Source organism: Dipodomys merriami, unplaced genomic scaffold (assembly GCF_024711535.1).
Source record: "Dipodomys merriami isolate MVZ:Mamm:240054 unplaced genomic scaffold, mDipMer1.0.p SCAF_2, whole genome shotgun sequence".
NCBI classification, from domain to species: Eukaryota; Metazoa; Chordata; class Mammalia; order Rodentia; family Heteromyidae; genus Dipodomys; species Dipodomys merriami.
The window spans coordinates 88,139,151-88,165,888 of NW_027203381.1; the positions used below are offsets into that span (position 1 = coordinate 88,139,151).

At 39.4% G+C, this 26,738-nt stretch overlaps 1 protein-coding gene across 3 annotated transcripts in view; it reads left to right on the forward strand.

Annotated features, from left to right (window-relative positions):
• Senp7 (SUMO specific peptidase 7) overlaps positions 1-26,738 on the forward strand; it is a 99,003-nt gene that overhangs the window by 23,322 nt on the left and 48,943 nt on the right. For 2 of the 3 annotated variants that reach the window (XM_070030355.1, XM_070030354.1), the window contains 2 exons: positions 13,098-13,295; positions 24,006-24,200. In XM_070030355.1, coding sequence (XP_069886456.1) covers positions 13,098-13,295; positions 24,006-24,200 — 393 coding nt within the window. The remainder of the gene's footprint in view (positions 1-13,097; positions 13,296-24,005; positions 24,201-26,738) is intronic. The other variant, XM_070030356.1, reaches the window with a different exon arrangement.

Consider the following 26,738-nt stretch of genomic DNA (forward strand, 5'->3'; position numbering starts at 1 on the left):
AATTGGATATAAGAATTTCTTTTCATATATGTTTATATTTTAGATCTAACTTCCACATGTGAAAGAAAATAAGTTCTCTTTGTTCTTCCTGATGGATGAATAAAGCCCTACACATATGAGCATACAAATATATGTATATGTGCATATGTAAAAATTTCTTGACTTGCCCATGTCCATTGTAGGGCATCTGGGCTATTTTTGCAACTTGACTATAGTGAGTATTGCAGAAGTGAACAAGGGTGTGCCCTCATGCATGCCATGCAAGTCATTCTTTTTTACTTCTTAAAATTGATTTCTTTTTCAGTAAATGTAAATCTGATGAATAAATTTTGTACTGGTTATTCAGATTTTCTATTTGACTTTTTTTTTTTTTTAAGTCGGTTGTGGGGCTTGAATCTGGGCCTGGGCTCTTCAGCTCAAGGCGAGCGCTCTACTGCTTCGCTCTACCCCTTGAGTCACAGCGCTACTTCTGTTTTTTTTTTAGTGGTTTATTGGAGATGAGTCTCACCGACTTTCCTGCCCGGGCTGGCTTTGAACTGTGATCCTCAGATCTCAGCCTCCTGAGTAGCTAGGATTACAGGCATGAGCCACCAGCGCCAGGCTATTTGACCATTTTTGAAATCAGTTGTAGTGATATATAATGCACATTGATAAACATATATCAATTATAAATATAGTTTTTTTGTTTTTTTGGTCTCTTGTGGGCTTGAACTGTGGGCCTGGGCACTGTCCCTGAGCTCTTCACCTCAAGGTGAGCACTCTACCACTTGAGCCACAGGGCCACTTCTGGTTTTCTGATTGTTAATTGGAGATAAGAGTCTCATGGACTTTCCTGCTCCAGCTGGCTCCAAATCTGGATCTTTAGATCTCAGCCTTCTGAGTAGCTAGGCTTACAGGTGTGAGCCACCAATACCTGGCTTACCCCAAAAGTTCTTGTGTGCTTTGTACTCTGTCCTTGCCAAAGCAACTGCAGACAGGAGTCAAAATTCAGTGAATTTAGTAATTCTATTTTATAACAACCTAAATTTTGTAATAAGTAAATCGTAACAATCATAATGAAGTTTTGAGAGGTAAACAACAAACATCCTTTATAGAATATACTGGACCCATGAAGTATGTAACAGAACAGTCATAAATGTCAATCTGTAATACATTTAGTTTTAGTTTACCTGTGTTGCAGTGACTCAGAGGGCAGTCGATGTCAGATAGACTGGAAGACTGCACATTGTAAAAGTGCAAATACACTGTCAAAATTGGCAATTCATTGATGAGATGATAAAATGATGTGTTAAAATGACCTTCAGACATTGGTGACCTTGCCTCTAATAATTGATTGATGACTATATTGTTGACACAGATGATAAATCCAATCTAATCTTTATGCACATTTCCACAGTCAACAATCACGACAAAATGGATTCTTAGCTAAAGATTAAGGAAATTATAGTACATAGAAAATACCTCAGCCATAGATGATACAAATGTTGTATGTGTTCCAAATCCAAGAAAAATAATTTCAGCAAAATAATAATTTCAGCAAAATAATTTTGTTACTGGTGACATACGTGTTAAGGTTATTAAAACTTACATCCTACAAATGGTTACTAAAAAGACTGTTGATTTTTCCAAGATAAATGGACAAATGCCTAGTTTATAGAAGAGCATCGACAATAATGAAAAAGCCAATCTAGAGCACTGATACAGTTCAAAGCTGCTAGACTTCATTATTTGGGAGGCTGAATGAGTCTGGATAAAAATCATTGCTCTTTAGTGGAGTTTGGAAACACAATTGCCTTGGAGACTTGAAGGTTGGCCTTCTTACTAAACTTGGGCCATTAATGTCTGGGCATCCCTTCAAACAGAACGTACATTTTTGTCACATGTTGTCTTCAAGACAGGTTTCCATGCTTGAAATAATTATTTTTACAATATTTTGTGTCTCAAAGAGTCATTTTCCCAGTGTCATTTCCCAGTCATTTTCCCTCCCCATGATTTTGCATTATTTAAGATATTCTTATTCAGTGTCCAGAGCACACTGATTATGAATATTTGGACAAGCAATGATAGGCAACGTATGAAGAAGTGTAAGGCTTACAGCAAAAAAATTCTTTATGTGCTTTTAGACAAGCTATTCACTAATGCAGTATCCATCTCTGAATTCCTAGCTGCTGTTTCTTAGTCTTCATTTTCTATGATTTATCCTGCCTCAAGAATGAGCTATGTTCTAAGTCAGCTAATGGTAAGAAGCTGAGGAAGAGTTTGTGAAGAATGCATGATAGCTGCTGTGGGAGTTGTTAGCATAAAGTAAAATTGTTTCAGAGTATTAGTATGCCTCAGAGAATCATGTCAGATTGAATTATTAACTTGTGAGGTAATGTAGTAGTGAGGTAATGAAACGGCATTGAAATATTCTGCAGATTTTCAGTTTTTCCTCTGGCCTGTGATCAGAAAATGGATGTAACTAGTACTACTCAACTGATTTTATTTGTGAGATAATAACACAGTTTAACATGAGAGAGAAACTGCTGTCATTGGAAGCCATCATGGCATTACAGGAGGGGAGGACTTCTTTGAGAGACTTGTTTTATCAGTGAAAAACCTTAGGCTAACATTGAAAAGTTAACTAACCTTACTACAGATGAAGCTTTTGCTATGGTTAATAAAAGTGTTAATTACATTTTCAAGAAGTAACTTAATTGTCTGGGTCTTGATCAGGTGATTTAATTATATGCCAGTACATCACATACCAAGAAAGTCTCTGCAGTCATTGCAGCTAGCATACCTAAAGTTTGTTAAAACAGCACCACTTTAAGGAGTTCCAGTTTCCTGTCTAGTCGCTTCAGCTCTGACATATAGATGAGGACCTCTCATCTGGACCAATACACCTACCCAGGCAAGTATGCTAGTATGCTGTTGACCACTCAAGCACCTGCAACTGTTCGGGTAACTCACCTGAGCTCATGCGTGGCATGGAAAGGTGGAGAGAATGTGTCTGTAATTCTGTCCTGGTGCCTTGACACTGCTGCCACTTGCTGACTTGACCCATTCCTTCCCTCTGTCTTATTAGGTCTCTGATAGAGACAACCACTAACAACAAATTCAAAGCAGCCCATCTCCAAAGCAAGATTTCATGGGGCAATTTTTATTTTATTTACTTATTATTATATTTAATGAAGAGTTAAGGGACATTTCAGAGTTTTAGTATTAGATGGAACAGTCTGGGGAGGATAGAAAAGCATCTCCAATACCCAGCCTACATTCCTATTAGGATAAAAATGAGCCTATGTTCTTAGTACCAGGACCATACCTGAGAAACAAATTGAGAAACTGGTTGAGAAAACTTACTGGTGCAATGACATGAAATGGCTGGAATAGGACATCTTTTCCTTCCTTCCTTCCTTCTTAACTATCCCCGCCATGGCTAGATTTAGAGAAAGAGATGTGCCACACTTTCCCTATCTTATGAGATTCATCTCTAGCCTCAGGGTCACCGTAATTCACAGGTTCTTGAGATCCATTCATGAAAAACATTTCACCATGTGTCACAAACAAAAGAATCTCAAAGTTGAAAATTCTAGCAAGTTTTGTTTTGATATAAATGGGTTAAAGTAGGGAGAAATATAAAAAGAAAGAAACATTTCCTACTTTCCATGCAGAAAATGGTAAAGACTCCTTATTCTTAGAATTTATGCTATTGTCCCATAAAAGTCTTAACAGCATTTAAATGCTTTCAGTTTTTTTTTATTTTTTAGGTTAACAAAGCAGGAAACATTAAGAAATAAAGATTTTTTTTTTTACTTTAATTATTTGAGAAAAAAGATGATGACTTTCATTCTGGAATATTTTCAGTTGGCCATTCATGAAATAAATGTTTTTCTCAAGAAGCCAAACTGGGGGCTGGGAAGGTGACTCAGTGGTAGAGCTCTTGCCTTGCATGCCTGAGGCCCTGGGTTCGATTCCCAGCATCCCATAAGCAAAAAGAAAAAAGCCGGAAGTGGCGCTGTGGCTGAAGTGGTGAGGTGCTAGCCTTGAGCTGAAGAGCTGAGGGACAGCACCCAGGCCCAGAGTTCAGGTCCTACGACCGGACCCAAAAAAAAAAAAAAAGAAGCCAAACTGGGGGGCTGGGAAGGTGGCTCAGTGGTAGAATGCTTGCCTTGCATGCATGAGGCCCTGGGTTTGATTCCTCAGCACCACCTAAGCAGAAAAAGCCAGAGTGGCGCTTGGACTCAAGTGGTAGAGTGCTCACCTTGAGCTGAAGAGCTGAGGGACAGTGCCCAGGCCCAGAGTTCAAGCCCTACAACCAACCAAAAAAAAAAAAAAAGCCAAACTGTCCCCTTCATTTTAAAGGATCTTTATTGGAATAGTAAATAAATTACTAACAACTGAAAAACAGAAATGCTTGATACAAGTAACACTTATTTAAAGAAATTAAATTATATACTCAGTGCAAGTGCTTAGAATGCAAAGGAAATATGTACAATGTAAGAATGAGAGTTAGGCAGAACTCAGTAGGCTAAAGATTCCAAAATAATAGGAATCCACTAGTTTTAATAAGGTTATTATGAGATCAAAGCTGAATTTTTATAGCAAATTTTTATTGTGATTAAGTGATTACATATATTTCACAAATTTCACAGTATTGTGGGATAGTGATACTTAAAGTCACAAAAACGTTCTAACCTTCATGGGGCAAATTGTCTTTATCATGGTCTGTAAAGTTTATGAGTTCTATGAGCTTTGACATATCGGGTGATACATACATTTCTTTCCTTTTGCTTAGTGTCAGCTGTTTCCTCTTTCCCACTCATTCCCTCCCTCCCATCCCAGCCATTGAGTTGCTTAGTTTATTTTGATTAATGACCAGTGCAGCTGATGGGTCCCGCTGTTGTATGTTTTCCCGTTTCCCTCTGTTTCTGTGTCCTCCTCCTAGTGTCCTCCTCCGATGTGCACATATATACCATATATGTGGTCAGCAGCATGGGGTCATTTAGTAATGATTCCACCAGCTGAGTGGAAGTCCTTTGTTTCTTTAGTCTTGTTTTCTTTGTCGTATCTCTTATGTTTTGGATTTAACATCCACTAATCAGGGGGACCATGTGCCATTTGTCTGTCTGCTCTTGTCACTCACTCAACATGATTCCTTCTAGTTCCATCCATTTCCCTGCAAATGCCATTGTTTTGTCCTTTCTAATGGCTACATAATATTACATTGTATATAGGAACCACAATTTTTGGATCCATTCATCTGTAGTGGGGCATCTGGGTTGTTTCCATATCCTGGCTATTGTAAACAGTGCTGCAGTAAACATGGAGGTGCATGTGTCCTTGTATCCTGGTACCTATTGTTCAAGATAGATGCCTAGGAGTAGTATGGCTGGGTCATAGCTGGCATTTTTAAAAGATCACTTTGATTTTTTTAAAAAACAATTGAAAGCATTAACGATGAGAATAAAAGTGGATTCAGAGAGATGTTGACATCAGAACGGTGGAACAGTGGGAGCAGAAACCAGAATACAATATGATGAGTGAATAAGAAAGGCAGAGAGAGATAGAACAAATTAAGGTATTCAGAAATATGTCTGTATAAGTGAGAGGTAGGCCAAGAGATGAAGTTAGATGTGGGATGCAAACAAAGGTTCTTTGTTATTTATTGATTAGTTTTGAGAAAGGAAAGATTTGCCCAAATTTGAGTATTGTGGAAAAAGTTAACAAAGTATCTTCTGACAAGATTATCTTAGATATATTCTAGTTATTACAAGTGAGGGAAATCATTCAGCCTGTTTCTTTGGTTTTGGCTTGCTTTGCTTAGTAACTTTTTCCAAGTTTTTCCATTTCCTTAGGCAATGTCATTCTTTCTTTCTTTTTTTTGGCGGGGGGGGGGGGGGGGGGGTGTCTGGTCGTGGGGCCTGAACTCTGGGCCTGGGCACTGTCCCTTAGCTCTTCAATTCAAGGCTAGCGCTCTACCACTTGAGCCACAGCGCCACTTCCGGCTTTTTTCTCTTTTTGCTTATATGGTGCTGAGGAATCGAACCCAGGGCCTCAGCCATGCAAGGCAAGTGCTCTACCACTGAGACACCTTCCCAGCCCCAATGTCATTCTTTCTGATGGAAGCATAGAGTTCCAATTCATGTATATACTACATTTTCTTGATCCGTTAATCTACTGAGGGATATCTGGGTTGATTCCATATCTTAGCTATGGTGAATAATGCTGCAGGGAACATGGTTGTGCTGGTAACTTTAGTGTGGCCTTGTTTTTGGTCTTCTGGGTAAATGCCCAGGAGTGGGATTGCTGGGGCAAAGGGAAGCTCTAAATTAAGTGTGTGTGTGTGTGTGTGTGTGTGTGTGTGTGTGTGTGTGTGTGTGTGTGTGTGTGTGTGTGTGTGTGTGTGTGTGTGTGTGTGTGTGTGTGTGTGTGTGTGTGTGTGTGTGTTTGTTGATTGTGGCGCTTGAACTCTGGGCCTGGGCGTTATACCTGAGCTCTTCAGCTCAAGGTGAGCGGGCTACCCTTGAGCCACAGCGCCACTTCTGGTTTTCTAGTGGTTGTTATTGGAGATAAGAATCTCACAGACTTTCCTCCCCAGGCTGGCTTTGAATCATGATCCTCAGATCTCAGCCTCCTGAGTAGTTAGGATTACAGGGGTGAGCAACTGGCAACCAGCTATGTTTAGTCTTTTGAGGAACCTCCATACTGCTTTCCAGAGTGGTTGAACAAGTTTACATTGCCACCAGCAGTGTAGAAGTGTTTCTTTTTGACCACATCCCCACCAGCATCTGTTATTATGAGTTTTCTTGATAATGGCCATTCTAACTCGGGTGAGATGTATTTCTTTTATGGCCAGACCATTCATATTTCTTCTTCAGAGAAGTCTCTCTTTAAGTCTTTAGCTCACTTACTATGGGGTTGTTGTTTCTTTGAGGATTTGTTCTTTTTTTTAATTTTTATTTATTTTTTATTGTGAAAATACTGTACAGAGGGGTTACAATTACATGGGCAAGATAATGAGTACATTTCTTATCAAACATTGTAGCCTCCTCCTTTGTTTCCCCTTCCCATCCTTCCCATCCTCCCCCTGCCCCCCCCCCCCCCCCCCCCCACCAAAGTTGTAAAGTTCATTTTCGACATGGCAACTTGTACTTCTCATCGGGTCCACCTGTATCCTTGAGGATTTGTTCTTGAAGGATTTAATTTTTTGAACTCTAACTATATTTTAGATATGAGCTCCTTGTCTGTTGTATGGATAGTAAAGATCTTCTCCCAATTCTGTGGGCTTTCTATTTATCTTGCTAGCTTTATCTTTTGCCATGCAGAAACTGCACTTTAATCCAGAGTTTCTTTGACCATACAAAACTATGCTTATCAAAATGAGATCCAAAAAGTGGAGACATGAGGGTTGTTTTTTTTTAGTTTACTGTTTGCAGTTATTTCTTTTTTCTCCCTCCCTCCCCCCCCCCCCCCCCCCCCCCCGCCACTTTGGTTTATTCCCTGTTGACACTGTTTTTGTTTCTGTATATAAGTTTATCTGATTTGGGAAGGGAAAAGGAGTCACAGAAATGGTGGGACAAAGGGTGAACCAATGCAACAGTGATACTCACTATGCCCTATGTTGGAAATGAACGTTGCAACTTGGGGGGCAGCTGGAGAAAATGATCCTACATATCAAACACTGTGCTAAGCATTTTACCATGACTCACTTAGTTTGATTCTCACAACTGCTCTATGAGGTACTTAAAAATTTTTTGTTGATCATGGACCTGAACTCTGGGTCCCTCAGCTCTTCAGCTCAAGGCTAGTGCTGTACAGTAACTTGAGCCCTAGGGCCACTTTCGGCTTTTTCTGCTTACGTGGTGCTGAGGAATCGAACCCAGGGCCTCATGCATGCAAGGCAAGCACTCTACCACTGAGCCACCTTCACATCCCTCTATGAAGTACTTTTATAAATGGAGGAGACCACAGTACAATGATTAAAATCTAAGCCAGAAAGTAATGAAAATTGTATTTCACTAAACACTGCCAATTCTATTGTCAGCTAATTCAGATCCATCCACCTTACTAGTTTACAATGGGAGATGTTATTACTCAGTAACCAGGTCCTAGTAGAATGCTTGTTTTGGTAGAGGTTTGGTAAGTGTTGAGTGAATTATTAACTAGTTCATAAAGCGTTTTCTCTCTCTCTCTCTCTCTCTCTCTCTCTCTCTCTCTCTCTCTCTCTCTCTCTCTCTCTCTTGTCAATTGTGAGGTTTGAACGTTGGCCCTGGGTATTGTCTCTTAGCTCTTCAGCTCAAGGTGAGCACTGTACCATTGAGCCACAGCACCACTTTGGGTTTTTAGGTGGTTAATTGGAGATGAGATTCTCATGGACATTCCTGTCCGGGCTGGTTTTGAGCCGCGATCCTCAGATTTCAGCCGCCTGAGTAGTTAGGATTACAGGCATGAGCCACCGGTGTCTGGCTTTCACTCATCTCTTTATTATTTATACCTTAAATTTATTTTTGCTTTTCTTTTTAAAAAAAAAATTATGGTGGTAATGTGGTTATAATTCAGGGTCTTATGCTTGCAAGGCAGGTGCTCTCCCACTTGAACCATGTATCCAGTCCCTTTATGCCTTCATTATTTTTGAAGTAGGACCTCATTTTATGACAAATCTTCCTAGACTTTGGTCCATCTACTTGATCTTCTGCATGTCACTGAGGATGACAAGCATTCTTGCACCTAGCAATTGTACTTCCCATGTAGCTAGGATAACAAGTGGATGCTACTGTGCCCAACCTTTGGTTAAGATGGTGTTGAGAACATTTATGCCCAGGGTAGTCTTTTTTTTTTTTTTTTTGGTCCGGTCGTGGGTCCTGAACTCTGGGCCTGGGCACTGTCCCTCAGCTCTTCAGCTCAAGGCTAGCGCTCTACCACTTGAGCCACAACACCACTTCCGGCTTTTTTCTTTTTGCTTATGTGGTGCTGAGGAATCGAACCCAGGGCCTCATGCATGCAAGGCAAGCACTCTACCACTGAGCCACCTTCCCAGCCGCCCAGGGTAGTCTTAAATCATGCACACCCCCTATGATTTTTCCCCAGGAGCTGGGATTACAGGTTTGACTACTGCAGCTATTTTTCAAATTAAACATGTTTGGAGCTTCAAGTATATTCCATGAAGTTTTATTTATTTATTTTTGGTTCGGTCATCTGGGCCTAGGTGCTGTCCCTCAGCTCTTCAGCTCAAGGCTAGCGCTCTACCACTTGAGCCACAGCACCACTTCTGGTTTTCTGGTGGTTTATTGGAGATAAGACTTTCCTGGACGAGATGGCTTTGAACCGTGATCCTCAGATCTCAGCCTCTGAGTAGCTAGGATTACAGGTGTGAGCCACCAGCACCTGGCTTCCATGGAAGTTTTAAAGGATGTACTATTCTCCTAGATGGTTTGGGAGTTATTTCTTTTCTTTCTTTCTTTCTTTCTTTTTTTTGGTTGGTCGTGGGGGCTGAACTCTGGGCCTGGGTGCTGTCCCCTCAGCTCTTCAGCTGTAGACTAGTGCTCTGTCACTTGAGCCTCAGCCCCACTTCCGGCTTTTTCTGCTTATGTGGTGCTGAGGAATCGAACCCAGGGCCTCATGCATGCAAGGCAAGTACTCTACCACTGAGCCACCTTCCGAGCCCCGGTCTGGGAGTTATATCCACAACTAGCTGCTGCACAGATGAGAGGTTTTTATTTTTTATTTTACTATAACGTTTTATTTCACTGGAAAAATCTGTATAAAGAAGCAAGTTTGCTTTCTTTAAGGGAAACATTTATCTTAGCTTAAATAAAAGGATGAAAAAAGTGAGAAGAGTATACAGCCATGTGCTAACTTTCACTACATTATTTCTGACTCAGATTGTGAGATAGAAGTCCTTGATACTCAAGAGAACTGTGTTTGCCTTCTAGTATGGCCTTATGAGTAACTGGAACATTTGCTTTCTGGCCCATAGAGCGTTGAACTTCACAGAGCTGCTCTGGCAGTAATTAAGAATGTGAATAGATAGAATGCATAAGGACTGAATTTGCTTTAGTTACAGATAGCTAATCACAACCAGTACTATTTTAATTAGGATGGACAGTATATATACATACATATATACTTACATATGTATAATAGTTCTAATATATAGAAAAAAAATCACAGTTCTTTAGGACCAAGACTGTTTCTCATTTATCACAAAACTATCCAGGGAACCCAGGACTGACCAGCGAGCATCAGTGAGGCAGGAGGGCCTTCTCCATACATAGGGCATGCAATCATCTACTGGGTAAGCAGTCAAAGAGAAAAGGATCATTTGCTCATTTCTTAGAGGGCAGTGGGACTCCCTGGGACAAAAGAAACAAGACTGGGCCTTGGGCCCTAAGATTTTGGAAGCTTGAACCAATATCCTGTGAACCAGAGTTAACAAGTAGCTGATCTGAGTGGTGTACTACCACCATGATTCCATGAAATTGAATAAAGGGTTTCATTTTCATTTCCTTACTTAAAAAATCCAGGTGGATAAATGTTTGCGGGAAAAAATTCTCATTAATTGAGGTAAAAAGGAAAAGTTATGTCGAGAGGGCATGTATAACAACTTTATTTTAGCCTTAAAGTATTATCACTTGAGATGAAGTGTCCGCTTGATGCCTGTGAGGATAAAGATGATTTCTGACAGAAAGGACAACCATAAGATGCTCTGGCTAGTGCTTTCACTGGTCAGACTGCACTATATACCTTGCTTATCCTGTTCCTTCTGATCCTTTACACCTGATCAAGCTACTGGTGGGCATGGAACTGCAGCTTGGTTTTGGCTACAGTTTCACGGTAGTTGTTGGCCTGTTTCCTAATCTGTGTCTAGGCACATGGTTTGCCACCAGTAAAAGGAAGCAATCTTAGTAGAGTTGGAGTGCTGGCAGATCAGATAGTCAGTCAACAGTGTGTTTGGAAGGAGAATATGAAGTGGCCCCAGGAGCCATATTGTGAGGATATCACTACCTTGCTGTTGGGGTCCTTTGCCTCCATGTGCAAGCCCATGCTAGGGGTTGAGAAAAGGAAGACTTCCTTCTGTTTGTCCCATTTCTGGGTTGGATATTGTCATCAACAGTCACACTGTAGAGGATTTCCTCCATTCATTCCAATTCACTGATGTAGAAAATCATCATCCATTGCACTTCACCTTTGTGTGTGTTTTTTTGTGGGTGTACTCTGAGCCCAGATGATTTTATTTTTTAGATTTTATCTTTTGTCTAGAAAATACATGAGGACTTTAAATTTCTTAATATGCTTGTGTTTTTTAAACAAAAAGTACCAAAAACTTCTCATCACATAATAAGGTCATCATTGTTCTAATAAAGCATTTCAAGTTATTTCAGTCATTTATACATTGTTGGAAGTCCGCTTAGTAAACTGTTTATACCCCTTTAAAAACTCTATTCTAGGTTCCACAACTGTATATAGTTGGTTTTTGTCTTTGTTGGTCGTGGGGCTTGAACTCGGCTTGGGCACAATTCCTCAGCTCTTCAGCTCAAGGCAAGCACTCTATCACTTGAGCCACAGCGCCACTACCAGTTTTCTGGTGGTTAACTGGAGATAAGAGTCTCATGGAGTTTCCTGCCTGGACTGGCTTTGAACCACGATCCTCAGATCTCAGCCTCCTGAGTAGGATTACAGGCATGAGCCACTGACACCTGGCCTGTATATAGTTTTTTAAAATTGTTTTATTTTTATTATAAAGGTGATGTACAAGGGGGTTTCAGTTACATAAGTCAGATAAAGAGTACATTTCTTGGGCTGGGAATTAGGCTTAGTGGTAGAGTGCTTACCTAGCATACATGAAGCCCTAATTCGATTCCTCAGCACTATAAACAGGAAAAGCCAGAAGTGGTGCTGTGGCTCAAGTGATAGAGTGCTAGCCTTGAGCAAAAGAATCTCAGGGACAGTACTCAGGCCCTGAGTTCAAGCCCCAGGACCGGCAAAAAAAAAAAAAAAAGTTTTTTACATTTCTTTTTGGACAATGTCCCTTCCCTTGTTCTCTCCCAGTTTTCCCCTCCCATCTGTATATAGTTTTTTAAACACTGTCAGCAAAAGATGTGTTGAATAAGCAAATAACAAAATGTGATGAGGCAAAAATCTGCAAATGTTCATCTATCAGGCTTCCTTCTGCGATTGTACAAGTAAATGTGTTACATTTACCCATTTTAGAAAAGTAAAACAAGACTGTAGATGAGGGCTGGGAAGGTGGCTCAGTGGTAGAGCTCTTGCCTTGCATGCATGAGGTCCTGGGTTTGATTCCTCAGCACCACATAAGCAAAAAGAAAAAAGCCGGAAGTGGCACTGTAGCTCAAGTGGTAGAGCGCTAGCCTTGAGCAGAAGAGCTGAGGGACAGTGCCAGGCCCAGAGTTCAGGCCCCACGACTGGACCCAAAAAAAATAAAAGACTGTTAATGATGTACTACCCCCTTTGCATGCGTGCGTGCGTGCGTGTGTGTGTGTGTTTCTTTGTGTTTGTGTGCCAGTCCTTAAAGTCAGGGCCTGGTCACTGTCCCTGAGCTTTTTTGCTCAAAGCTGGAGCTCTACCATTTGAGCCACAGCTTCATTTTCAGCGTTTTGCTCAAACTCCTGCTCACGTTGGCTTTGAACCACAGTCCTCAGATCTCAATCTTCTGAATAGCTAGGATTACAGATTTGAGCCTGTGGCCTGGTTCCCTTCAGGTTTTACTAATGTTTTTATTAGTAAATCACATGTTGAAACAAAAGAACAGTTTTAGTGTAGGAAGTGGTTGCATCTGTGACGGGTGTTGTAATGATAGCTATGGATTATTCAGTAGTGTGAATGAGTAACAGCTTTACCTATGAGTGACCACAGTTGTAGTATGTGTGACAGAGTCTAAAAAATACACTCTCAGTATAAGTGAAATGGATCTTACTTTCAATGTATGTTTGAGAAAGTTTATGCTTTTTTCCCTTAAGGTACTTACTACCATAATGAATTACTTGAAGAACCGAAATTGAGAATTCCTGGAGATAATAATTTGCTACAGTTTGTGATAAATTCATGTATTATATAATGTTTAGCCCAGTATGTATTATTTATGTGTATAACAGGCATCTCAAAGTTATGTTGACGAATGTCCTATGGACGGACTTAGGACGAAAATTCAGAAAGACCCTACCTAGAAAGGATGCTAATTTATGGGATGCTGAGAAGGTGCAATCAGACTCATTGCCTTCGACATCTGTTGACAGCATAGAGACATGTCAAAAATTAAAATCTCTTCACCAAAGCCTTAATTTATTTGAAAGGTATGTTGTTCAGCATTGATTTGTTCGACTTACCACATTTAAAATAATATAAATCCAGTAATCTTAAAAATATAAACACGTCTGTGCCATTCTAAAACAAATCTTAATTTACAAAGTTAGATAATGGTTCTGTACTTCAATAGTGGATTGATGAGAATTATATTTGAAAACAAGTATCCTTACTACATTTAATTTACTTTATAATAATTTAATTCATGTGTCCTTTTTTTTAGGAATTACTTATATAAAATGAAGATACATGGGCTGGAGGTGTGGCTCCAGTGTAGAACTCTTACCTAAAATGAAGATACATGTATACATACATATATGTATATGCATATACATGTTTGTTTCCATGTGCAGTTTTTATTTTTTTGCATCTTTAGCATAACTTTAAACATTATTTAATCAAGTAGTTCATGTTTGGCTTTGTGAACTTTTCTATATTTTTGTGCATTTTTTTAAAGAAAGGAGATGTTGCTTCCTGTTTTAGATAGTAAATATTTGGTTTAAGCTCACAATAGCAAGACAAATTTTGTTTTGTGTTTTAAAAAGTTGTATGGTATTTTGTGATTGAAAACTAGAAATTAGCTCTAGGACCATGTCATATAATAAATATATATATTGCACAAGTCATATAAATCTAATTACATATATCATTTAAATTATATATGATAGAAATATAAATCTAGAATATACATAATGTATAAATTACATTTGTATGTATTGCTTGGTTTGCTTGCTTGGTTGGCATTCTACAACTTAAGCTTACCTTCTTGCTTGTTATTTGGAGATGGAGTCTCAGAGACTTTGCTGCCCAGGCTGGCTTTAAACCATTATTCACCAGATCTCAGTCTTCTGAGTAGCTAGGATTATAGGTGTGAGCCACTGGTGTCTGGCTTATTTTTATGACTTTTTTCTTTTTAAAAATTATATAATTTCTTATTTAAATAGTTTTATAGTACAAAAGAATTTTAATTGAACATAGGATTTTATTGAACATAGGATTTTATGACTACAATACATCTTGATTAGTGTCATCCCTTCCATCATTTTCCTTTTTATGATTTTTTAAGTTAGTGTACATTTGTGAGGATTTCATTTTGACATTTCTATACATTCATGCAATAGATTTAAATCAATCTCACCTCCTCTGTTATTTTCTCTTATTTACCTGCCCCCTTTTAAGACAATTTTAATAGGTCTCATTTTTGTATTTTTCTATATGTAAATAAACAGTTTCAAACATATTCATCCTCATTCATCCTCTCTGTTCCCACTTACTCCATGATACCTACTCCCACCAAATAGAGCCTGTTTTTCTTTCCTGTCATTGTTTTTTTGTATATGTGTTGTGTGTGTGTGTGTGTGTGCGTGCGTGCATGCGTGCGTGCACGCGTATGCGTGTATGTGCATGTGCATGCACCAGTACTGGGGTTTAAACTCATGACTTCTCATTCTTGTTCAGGTTTTTCACTCATGGGTGATGCTGTACCTCTAATCCATCTTTTTTTGCTGGTTAATTAGAGGTAGAGTCTCAAGGATTCTTCTACTTGGACTAGATTAAAATTGTAGTTCTAAACTATCAGTCTCCTAAATAGCTAGGAGAGGTATTGATACTTGGCTTTAGTGTGTATTACTTGTATTAAGGTGATTTTTTAAAAACACATGTTTAGGATATATCTTTTATATATAATGTTTTAGTCTTTAAATATTTTGGAAGGAGGGCTGGGAATGTGGCTTAGTGGCAGTGTTTGCCTCACATGCATTTGATTCCTCATTACCACATAAATAAAAAAAGCCAGAAGTGGTGCTGTGGCTCAAGTGGTAGTAGAGTGCTAGCCTTGAGCAAAAGAAGTTCTGGGACAGTGCGCAGGCCCAGGCCGTGAGTTAGAGCCCCAGGACTGGGAAGGAAAGTAGTTTGTTGTCAGATATAACCTCTGATTAGCTGGACAGTGCTTTGATAATATGGTCTGTAATCTGGATGATTAAGTATTTAAGTATCTAAGTATTTTAAACCAAGACACAGATCAAAAACTGCTGACATTCAGGTTTTTTTTTTTGTCTCTTGTGGGGCTTGAACTTAGGGCCTAGATGCCATCCCTGACCTCTTTTTGCTCAAGGCTAGTGCTCTATTACTTTGAGCCACAGCACTACTTCTGGTTTTCTGGTGGTTAATTGGCAATAAGAGTGTCACGGACTTTCCTTCCCAGGGTGGCTTTGATTGTGGTCCTCAGATCTCAGCCTCCTGAGTGGCTAGGATTACAAGCATGAGCCACCAGCACCTGGCTTTTCAATAGTTATTTTAAAACGTAGAACTGAATCCACATATCTAAATGTACTTACATTAACTTTAAAAGAGGATACTTTTGGGGGGGGGGGGTTGGTCATGGGACTTGAACTCCTGGCCTAGGCACTGCCCACAACTCTTTAGCTCAAGGCTAGTGTTCTACCACGGTTTTTCTGGTTTATTGGAGATAAGAATCTCAAAGACTTTCCTGCCCCAGGTGGTTTTGAACTGTGATCCTTGGATCTCAACCTCCAGAGTAGCTAGGATTATAGGCGAGAGCCACCTGCTCCCAGGGGATACTTCTTTTAAAAGTCATATAAAAGGAGTAATGAACTAGCTGTGGTAGTACACATCTGTAATCTGAGGTATTGAGGAGGTGGAGATCAGCCTGGGAAGTTAGCAAGACCTAATCCCTACCCCCAACTTGTGTGTGTGTGTGTGACAAGACCTAATCCCTTAATCCCTACCCCCAACTCTGTGTGTGTGTGTGTGTGTGGCACAAGACCTCATCCCTACCCCCAACTCTGTGTGTGTGTGGCATAAAACCTAATCCTTACCCCCAACTCTGTGTGTGTGGTGTGGCATAAGACCTAATCCCTACCCCCAACTCTGTGTGTGTGTGTGTGTGTGTGTGTGTGTGTGTGTGTGTGTGTGTGTGTGTGTGTGTGTGTGTGTGTGTGTGTGTGTGTGTGTGTGTGTGTGTGTGTGTGTGTGTGTGTGTGTGTGTGTGTGTGTGTGTGTGTGTGTGTGATGTACCTGTCATCCCACCTACATGGGAAGGGTAAGTAGGAAGATTACCAGATCGGCTTGGGTATAAATGTGAGACCCTATCCCCAAAATGGCTAAATCAAAAAAGTCTAGATTATGGCTTATGGGCCATACCACATGCCTGGAAGCACAAGGTCCTGAGTTCTAACCTCGGTAGTGCTAAATAAATAAATAAAAGATTTATAACAATACTTCAATAATTTTTCTTTTCCTGTTCCGTTACTGAAGTCTAGCTATATAGAACATAATCTTAATTCACAAATTCATTTTTAGTTTTGTATCTGCTGACTCTGAGTAAATTGACTTGCCCATATAAATTAGAAATTGGGAATTATTCTTGATACTTTTTTCTTTATGCTATGTAGTCAGTCATTTGCCATGTCTAGTTATTTTTAGATTTTCTAGGTTTTTAGTTTTTTCATATTTTCTGGATCTGTCTTTGCCAGATCTTTATTGCCATTTCCTCAGGATAAGCCCTAATAACTCTGTGCCATTATTACTGTGATAATAATTTGATTGGGCTTCCTGTGCACAGCCCTTTTTACTTTTATCATTCCTTATTTTTTATTTTTGTCTTTTTTATTGTAAAGGTAATGCACAGCGTCTGTTTTTGTATTGATTCTGAAAATCGTCTTACTTGTCACTCAGTTTGATATCTTTCTGTGTGTCTATCTGTGTGCCCTAGTCTTAGGGTGCTGTTGATAGCTCACTTGAATGTACAGTGCTGTTTTATGGATTGTGTGTTTTCTTATCTTGGAAGCAATCTCCTTTTCCTTTTTACTGATGTTTGTTTCTTTTGAATATTGAGTTCATAGTGTTTTTGGGAGCTTTGTTTGATTCTACCTTACATGTTTATAGTTGATTTATTTCTCTGTCTTGTTTAACAGCCTGTTCATGCTTTATAGCACTCATCACACTATATTATTTTATTTCCCTGATAGTAACCTTCTTGCTTTTTATTTTTCCTTTTCCTAGATCAGTGTTTAGTAAAATGAAACAGATTTAGAGTCTCTTGAACTTACCAAAAATTGTATTTTTCCCTACGTATCTGTGGTTGATTTATAAGGTATATTTTGAATTATGTCATCAGAGACATGAATGGATTTAAACTACATAAACTACAATTTTAGAAAGTACCATAAACTACAATTTTAGAAAGCCATTAGATTAAACTTACAGAAAAATGAAATGAAATTAGTATTCGAGTCATTGTGTGTATGTATATATATATATATATATATATATATGTGTGTGTGTGTGTGTGTGCTGTTTTGGGGGCTAAACTCTGGGCCTGGGCGCTGACCCTGATCTTTTTTGCTCAAGGCTACTGCTCTAACATTTGAACTATAGCTCTACTTCTAGCTTCTTTTGGTGGTTAAGTGGTGGTAAGAGTCTCACAGACTGGTTTTCTGCCTGGTTTTGACCCATGATCCTCAGAGTTTAGTCTCCTGAGTAGCTAGAATTCTAGGCATGAACCACTGTTAATACCTTAACAGTTTTGTTTATTTATTTATTTTTGGTCTGTTGTGGGGCTTGAACTCTGGGCTTGGGCGCTGTCTGTGAGCTCTTCAGCTTAAGGTGAGCACTCTACTGCTTGAGCCACAGCACCACTTCTGGTTTTCTTGTGGTTTTTATTGGAGATAAGAGTCTCACGGAGTTTCCTGCCTGGGCTGGCTTTGAACTGTGATCCTCAGATCTCAGCCTCCTGAGTAGCTAGAATTATAGGCATGAGCTACTGGCGCCCGGCTCCAGTTTTTCAAAGTGTCCTCCCCTTTATGAAATACTTAAATCTCGTTATTCCCTTGCTGCATAAACAGATGGAACCTATAGCTTTAGAAATAAGTGTTCAGAAACATAATCAGAAAATTCCTGGCACAGTACTTTACAGGCCCACATACTTTGTGCTATATCTCACTGTACATTTCAAAACCTGTTTTTGCTTTGGTTAATGTACTTGTTATACTTTGAAGTGTGATTTTATAATATTAGTGAACAAAGTTAATCAAATCTGCTGGGTGCTGTTGGCTCACTCCTGTAATCCTAGCTACTCAGGAGGCTGAGCTCTGAGGATCATGGTTCAAATCCTGCTCTGGCAAGAAAGGCCGTGAGACTCTTATCTCCGATAAACCACTCAGAAAATCAGAAGTGGTGCTGTGGCTCAAGAGGTAGAGTGCCAGTCTTGACTTGAAAGAGCTGAGGGACAGAGTTCAAGCCCAGAGTTCAAGCCTCGTGAATGACCAAAAAAAAAAAAAAAGTTAAATCTCTTGTGTATTACTTGCTGATACTGTTTATATAGTAAAGCAAATTGTACATATGTGTGAAATGACAACTTTTATTCTTTCCTTCCAGATTGAGGTATATGGAATGAAGTAAACACCTTTATTTACTTCAATTGCTAGTAGAAATTCTAAACATTTTAGCTTCTGGCAGTATAGGTATTAGGAATTTAGTTATTACTTTATAGATGTATATTCTTACAAGCCTGTTTCCTCAAGGTATCTAAAGTGGATATGCTGTCCATAGGTGATGGGAGGTAACTTGTACTATGATATAAAGACTTTTAAGTGTATTCATTGCTAACTGATCATCTTATACTTTGTTTAAAAAAGATTGCTTTGATCAAGATTACAGAAGGTAAAAATATGATCATAATGCACTATGTGAAAAATCAAATAAAAATAAAGCACTGTGTGAATGAGAAATTTATATTTGAGTAAAAGCAAGTACTATGAAAATGAAAATGAAAATGCTGTGTACTTACTATGTGCCAGGAATTGCACTAATTGCTTTAAATCTGTTATCTTTATTCAGTACTGTGTAAGGTAGATAATATTTTTATCCTTTTAAAGATGATCTATGCTGAAAGGCAGAAGCCATGGTGAGTATTTTCTCAAGAATATACAGTTATTATATGGTGAAATCTAAATCTTAATCTGTGCTTGCCTGACTTCAGAGTCTTTGTTCTTAATCCCGGTCGTACTGTTTTTCTTTACATTTTACCCCCTCTGAACTTTTGTCCTTCTCATCAGAAAAGTAATAGTTGGATGTTACTACGCATTTCCTTTGTTTGTTTGTTTGTTTGTTTGTCAGTCATGGGGCCTGAACTCTGGGCCTGGGCACTGTCCCTCATCGCTTTAGCTCAAGGCTAGTACTCTACCACTTGAGCCACAGCACCACTTCCAGCCTTTTCTGCTTATGTGGTGCTGAGGAATCGAACTCAGGGTCTCATGCATGCAAGGCAAGCACTCCACCACTGACCCACCTTCCTAGCCCCATACATATTTCTTATATTCTCTAGTTCATTAACTTTTGAAGGTTCTACTTGTTCTTAGTTTTTTTTCCTGTGGCATTTTTCCACATAGTAATAGAGTGTTTTCTAATGGAAAGAAAGATGTATTATGCATACTGGGTTAATGTCTGGAATCAGAGGAACTTTAGAGACCCTTAAGGTATCTGGTATGTTAATGCAGAGTGGCATATAATCTTTTAAAGTGAATTTTGGTTCAAGTTTGAATATTTTCTATTTTAGAGAAGACTCTTAGCTCTGGTTCAGCTTATGTGGTGTCATTCTCTAAGTTTCTTTATTTTTTTCTCTTTCTTCAAAATCTAGCAGCTTTACAAACAATATAAAAAAGAATACGGTCATTTGTTATTCATAAGACAGTTTGAACTCAGAAATAATCCCCTTTCTCACTGACATTTTTTGGTTGAGGTTTTTTTTTTTAAACTTTGTATAGAGCTAGTCTGCTGTTGTCTCCAACTCCCCTATTTTGTAGAAAAAACTTATTTTAGAAACTCAACATTTGAAAACATTTAAGTTAGACTTTCAGGTATTTAAACATGGACACTAAATTGACAGTTGACAACTGAGTTATCAACTTAATGTATCAGATTTTTTCATCTCTCAAAAATGTTCTTTACACTAAACTATTTATTTGGAAAAAAATAATCCAGCCAGGTGCCTGCCATTCACGCCTGTAATCCTAACTACTCAGTAGGCTGAGAACTGAGAATTGCAGTTCAAAGATATCCGGGCAGGAAAGTCCCTGAGACTCTTATCTCCAATTAACCACCAGAAAACTGGAAGTGGTACTGTGGCTCAAGTGGTAGAGCCCTTGCCTTGCACTGAAGAGCTCAGGGACAGCACCCAGGCCCAGAGTTCAAGCCCCATGACCAACCAAAACAACAAAAAAAATCCAAACATAAGCAAAATTCTCTCTTGCTTCTTTCCCAATGTTTTTCTTATACTGATTCATTTCAGAGCAGTAGTGTAAGATCAGATAAAACAAGTATTTCCCCAATTCTTCCAATCCTAGCATCTATTTATCTTTCTATCTATCTAGTGTGTCGTCCTGAGGCTTGAACTCAGAGGTAGGCACCCTTTCTGAGCTCTTATGCTCATAGCTAGTGCTCTGCCATTTGAGGCACAGCTTCACTTCTGGTTTTTTGATGGTTAATTGGAAATGACAGTCTCACAGACTTTTCTCCCCAGACTGTCTGAACTGTTATCCTCAGGATCTCAACCTCTTGAGTAGCTTAGTATTATTGGTATAAGCACCAGTGCCTGGCTTCAATCTAGCATTTTAAAGGTTACTTATGTCAGGCAGCAAGTTCATAAAGCAGACAATACTACATGGGATGGATCCTCAGACATTTCCTATTAGCTTTGTTTTTAGATCATATATACTATTTAATCGGTGTAGGACTTTTTTTGTGGTAGTTATGCTAGATGTGTATATTGTTAGCAGTTTCTTGAAGTAGCTATAGAAAAGTTCAGTTATGTTATATGGAATCTTTTTTTTTTTTTTGGTTGGACGTGGGGCTTGAACTCTGGGCCTAGGTGCTGTCCTTCAGCTCTTCAGCTCAAGGTGAGCGCTCTACCACTTGAGCTACAGCGCCACTTCAGGTTTTCTGGTGGTTTATTGGAGATAGGAGTCTCACAGTCTCTCCTGCCCGGGCTGTCTTTGAACCGAGATCCTCAGATCTCAGCCTCTCCTGAGTAGCTAGGATTACAGGCGTGAGCCACCAGTGCCTGGCATATGGAATCTTTTTAAAGTTAGCATTAAGGATGTGGAGTTATGGAATAAAACCAAACTCCAAACAATAATGGTTCTGGTTCTTCCACTAGTAAGAGCTACTTAAACTTTGGGTTTTCTATCTTTAAATAGAAAACTTTAAAGTTCTTGGGCTGGGAAGGTGGCTCAGTGGTAAAGTGCTTGCCTTGCATGCATGAGGTCCAGGTTTTGATTCCTCAGCACCACATAAGCAGAAAAAGCCAGGAGTGGTGCTGTGGCTCAAGTGGTAGAGCACTAACCTGGAGTTAAAGAGCAGAGGGACAAGTGCTGAGGTCCAGAGTTCAGGCCCCATGACTGACCCCCCCCCCCAAAAAAAAATTAAAGTTCTCCTGAGGTCCTGTTTGTAGTTTTTGTTTTGTTTTGTTTTGTTTTTTGCCGGTCATGGGGTCTGAGCTCTGAGCCTGAGTGCTGTCCCTCAGCTTTGCAGTTCAAGGCTAGCACTCTACCACTTGAGCCACAGCACCTCTTCTGGCTTTTTCTGCTTATGTGGTGCTGAGGAATTGAACCCAGGGCCTCATGCATGCAAGGCAAGCACTCTACCACTGAGCCACCTTCCCAGCCCAGGTCCTGTGTTTTATACTGTCTGGAACATAGCAGAAAAAAAAAACCCATAATGTAGCAAAAATAAACAGGAGACCCCTGAGTAATACAACAAACAACAAATTTCAATGGTTTTCATATTTTTACTCAAAAGTACTCTGGCTTTTTTTAAAGTATATCTATTGTTTCCATAGGGTATCAATAAAGTAGTACTAGCCTTTTATTGGTAATAGTCAAGTTATTAAGTAAAGAAGAAAGAGACAGGACCACTTTAAAAATATAATACCTAACCATACTTATTACCGAGCATCTGTAATCCTGCCTGACCCTTTCCCCCAGGGAGGTGAGGCAGGCCCAAGAGATTGAAGCCAGTTTAGGCAACACAAAGACCATCTCTTAAAAAAAATTTTACACACACCCACACCCACACCCACACCCCCCCCCACACACACAATAGTGAGAGCAAAAAAAAAAAACCTGCATAACAAAACAACAAGAACCCTCAGTAATTTGACTAGACCAGTCAATTTTAAGAATCAACTAGTGCTACCCAGGAGGCTGATATCTGAGGATCACAGTTCAAAGCCAACCCAGGCAAGAAAGTCTGTAAGATATTATCTCCCATAAATTACCTCTCAACAAGCTGGAAGTGGACTCTGGCTCAAGTGGTAGAGTCCTAGCCTTAGCAAAAGAAGCTTAGGGAAGTACTCAGGCCCTAAGATCATGCCCCAAGACAGGTACCCCTCCTCCCTAAAATTCTGGAGATCAAACCTGAGCCTTGTAGATGATAGGCAAATAGTGATCTTGAGTGCATCATTGTAATATAGCCAAGTACATCACTGTTGTTCATAACAGCAACTGATTAACTAAGCAAATAGGATACTTCTTCATTTTAAGAATATACCAGGCTTATGTACTACATTTGATATAGGCCCACCAATTTAAAGAAGTCTGGAGCTTTTAAGAAATGCATTTTAGTCGGGTACTGGTAGCTCACGCCTATAATCCTAGCTACTCAGGAGGCTGATATCTGAGGATCATGGTTCAAAGCCAGCCCAGGCAGGACCAAAAATAAATAAATAAATGCACTTTAACTTTCTTTCTTTCTTCCTTTCTTTCTTCCTTCCTTTCTTTCTTTCTTTCTTCCTTCCTTCCTTCCTTCCTTCCTTCCTTCCTTCCTTCTTTCCTTCCTTCTCCCTTCCCTTCCCTTTTCTTCCTTCCTTCCTCCCTTCCTTCCTTCCTTCCTTCCTTCTTTTTTTTTTTTGTCAGTCATGGGGCTTGAACTCTGGGCTTGGGTGCTGTCCCTCAGCTATTCAGCTCAAGGCGAGCACTCTACTGCTTCAGACACAGCACTGCTTCCGATTTTCTAGTGGTTTATTGGAGATTAGAGTCTCACGGAGTTTCCTGCTCAATCTGGGAACTGTGATCTTCAAATCTCAGCCTCCTGAGTAGCTAGGATTACAGGCATCAGCCACCAGCGCCTGGCTGCACTTTAATTTTCTAAACATTTAACTTATTGACTCTTTGCTTGATATTAGTGTAATGTTAAGTATATACACTATTACCATGATATTAGTTGTTTCATTTGTGTAATGTGGTACTGCCATAAATACAATCTGAACACCTTTTTTCTTGGCTGTAGCATGTTATTTGCCAAATGTTAAGGATCTTTCTGTTTGAAAAGACAAGAAAGATTTCTTGAATTTTAGTGACCTATGTTTTTAATTAGAACTGGAAAAAGAAAAGCTTTTTTTATGTGTGAAATCTAGTGAAAAACTTCAAGCACTTTAATAGCATTCATGATTTACTGTAATAACATGCTAGTGCCATAATTTCTAAGAAACAAGTACTTCTAGAAACAAAAAGATTGTATTTATTCAAAAATTTGAGTATTCATGTGTTGATTTCCAGGGTAGTATGGTTCTAATAGCTTACTTGTGCTAAAATGACAATATTTGAAAATACAGCTTCCTAGAGTACATTTTTCTTAAACTGAAAACTCTGGTGCAGTATGGTATTTGTTATTCTGTATGACAGGATACCCAAAGTTACGTTGACGAATGTCCTGGGAACAGAGTTAGGAAGAAAATACATAAAGAGCCCACCTGTAACTGAGGCCAGTTTGAGTGATCCAGACAACCTGAAATCAGAGCAACTTTCTTCATCATCTGATGGCAGCCTAGAATCTCGTCAAACTCTAAATCCTCACAAGACGTACTTTTTATCTGAAAGGTATGTTTAGAGATATCTTTACTCAGAATATTCTCTTGAACCACAGATATGTTATTGGCTAAACATGAGGTTAATTGTGCTATGATCTCTAGCATAACTGGTGTGTGTGTGTGTGTGTGTGTGTGTGTGTGTGTGTGTGTGTGTGTGTGTGTGTGTGTTTGTGCGCGTGCGCATCCTGGGGCTTGAACTCAGGGGTGTGTGTGTGTGTGTGTGTGTGTGTGTGTGTGTGTGTGTGTGTGTGTGTGTGTGTGTGTGTTTTGGGCTTGAACTCAGGGGTGTGTGTGTGTGTGTGTGTGTGTGTGTGTGTGTGTGTGTGTGTGTGTGTGTGTTTTGGTCCTGGGGCTTGAACTCAGGATCTAGGCACTGTACCTGAGCATGTTTGGCTCAAGGCAATTGCTCTATCACTTGAGTAACAGTGCCACTTCTGGCCTTTTCAGTATTTGTTTCTGCTTTATTATCTATAAGCTCTGTAAGGAGAGATATCATATCTTTTTCATTCATAGCCAGTTGTTAGCCCAATAAAAACTGAATTTTGTACACTTAGGTTAATTTTTTTGTTTTTGTTTTTTGTCAGTTGTAGGGCTTGAACACTGAGCCTAGGTGCTGCCCCTGAGCTCTTCAGCTCAAGGTGAACGCTCTACCACTTGAGCCACAGCGCCACTTCTGGTTTTTGGGTAGTTAATTGAAGATAAGAGTCTCATGGATTTTCCTGCCCTGGCTGGCTTTGAACCATGATCCTCCTGTAGTTAGGATTACAGGCTTGAGCAATTGGCATCTGGCTAGGTTAATGTTTTTACATTTAAACTTGAGTTTCAGTTTCCTGAATTGTAAAGAAAGTAGTGATTTTGAATGTCCTTTATACCTCACTATTTTATTCTCTCTTTTAAATCTCATGTGAGAATTTCTTGTGTATCTAAAATATACAGATGGAAAAAGACCAAATAATTTTGCTTTTGAGAGAACAAAACAACGATTTCTTCTTCCTCTCATCACTTCTTCTCCATACTACTTCTACTTCACTACTAGTACTTGGCTGGATGTTCTAGCCAAGGAAATGAAAGTGAAAATGTCCTTAAGTCAAGATACGTTTTATGTTTCTGTGGAATGCAAATGACATCAGGACTCCTCATGCTGTTAGTAAAAAGTAGTACTTTTTTTTTTTTTTTCAGAGCTGAGGACCAAACACAGGGCCTTGCACTTGGCCAGGCAGGTGTGCTTCCATGAGCTAAATCCCTAGCCCCCAAATATGACTATGGTGAGGATGCTATGGCACTATCAAATTCTAATCTGTATTTTTCAGACTTTATACCAATCTGGGACTAAACAGAAGGTAGTAATAACAGGTAAAACTTTAGCTCTTAGCTGGGCACCAGTGTCTCATGTTGTAATTCTAGCAACTCAGAAGGCAGAGATCTTCAGGATTGAGATTTGAAAGCCACCCCAGGCAGAAAAGTCTGTGAAACTCTTTTTTTGGGGGGTCCAGTTGTGGGGCCTGAATGCTGTCCCTCAGCTCTTCAGCTCAAGGCTAGCACTCTACCACTTGAGCCACAACACCACTTCTGGCTTTTTTCTTTTTGCTTATGTGATGCTGAGGAATTGAACCCAGGGCCTCAGAGATGCAAGGCAAGCACTCTACCACTGAGCCACCTTCCCAGCCCCTGTGAAACTCTTATCTCCAGTTAACTAGCAAAAAGCAGGAAGTGGTAGAGTACTTGCCTTGAGTGAAAAACTAAGGGAGACAAAGTTAAGAACAACTATCGGTGATAACATGAATCAAAAACATGCATGTATTTAAACTCCAATTGTCTTAACTTCACGGACAGATTTTTCTAAAATTGATTGTAAGTAAACAAGCTTGCAAAAATATACTCTAAATAATTTTAAGGATTTTTTTTGTTTGTTTCTTGGTGGTTATAATCCTTGCTCAAATTTTTCATCACAGTCCCATGATAGCACACATGCATCTCGTGCAACACCTGTCTGTAATTCTGCTTTATGTACAAGGCAGATGGTCTCCCATAGGGCTGAATGGGGCTTCCATTATTCTGCATTAATGATAGATGCTGCTATATTTGGCACAGATAAAACATACAGTGTTCAACGATCTTGTATAGTAGCTTTGTACTGAGTATGTTCATAATGACTTCTATAATTAATCACCTAGTTGTGACAAACAGGTGATCCTGGGCATGGCTAGTATCTCATTACATTTTTTGGCATAAGATTGCCATGCACCACCATGAGAATCTTTGGCATCAAGCAGTCAGGAGGATGCATGGCGTATTTAATGGATTAAGGTATCCTAGATTTGATTGTCAGAAGCAGAAGTGGATAGAGTAGGGTGGAAATTGCTACTGTACAACCATGGGATCTGATGAAGAGATGCTTCAGGGTCAGATATAATTCAGTAATATTTCATTGCATGTATATACTTATGTTTTGTTGATCTGTTCATTTGCTAACAGACACTTGGGTTGATTTATTTTCCCTACTATTATGAAAAATAACAAACATGGATATATAGTATTTGCTTATGTC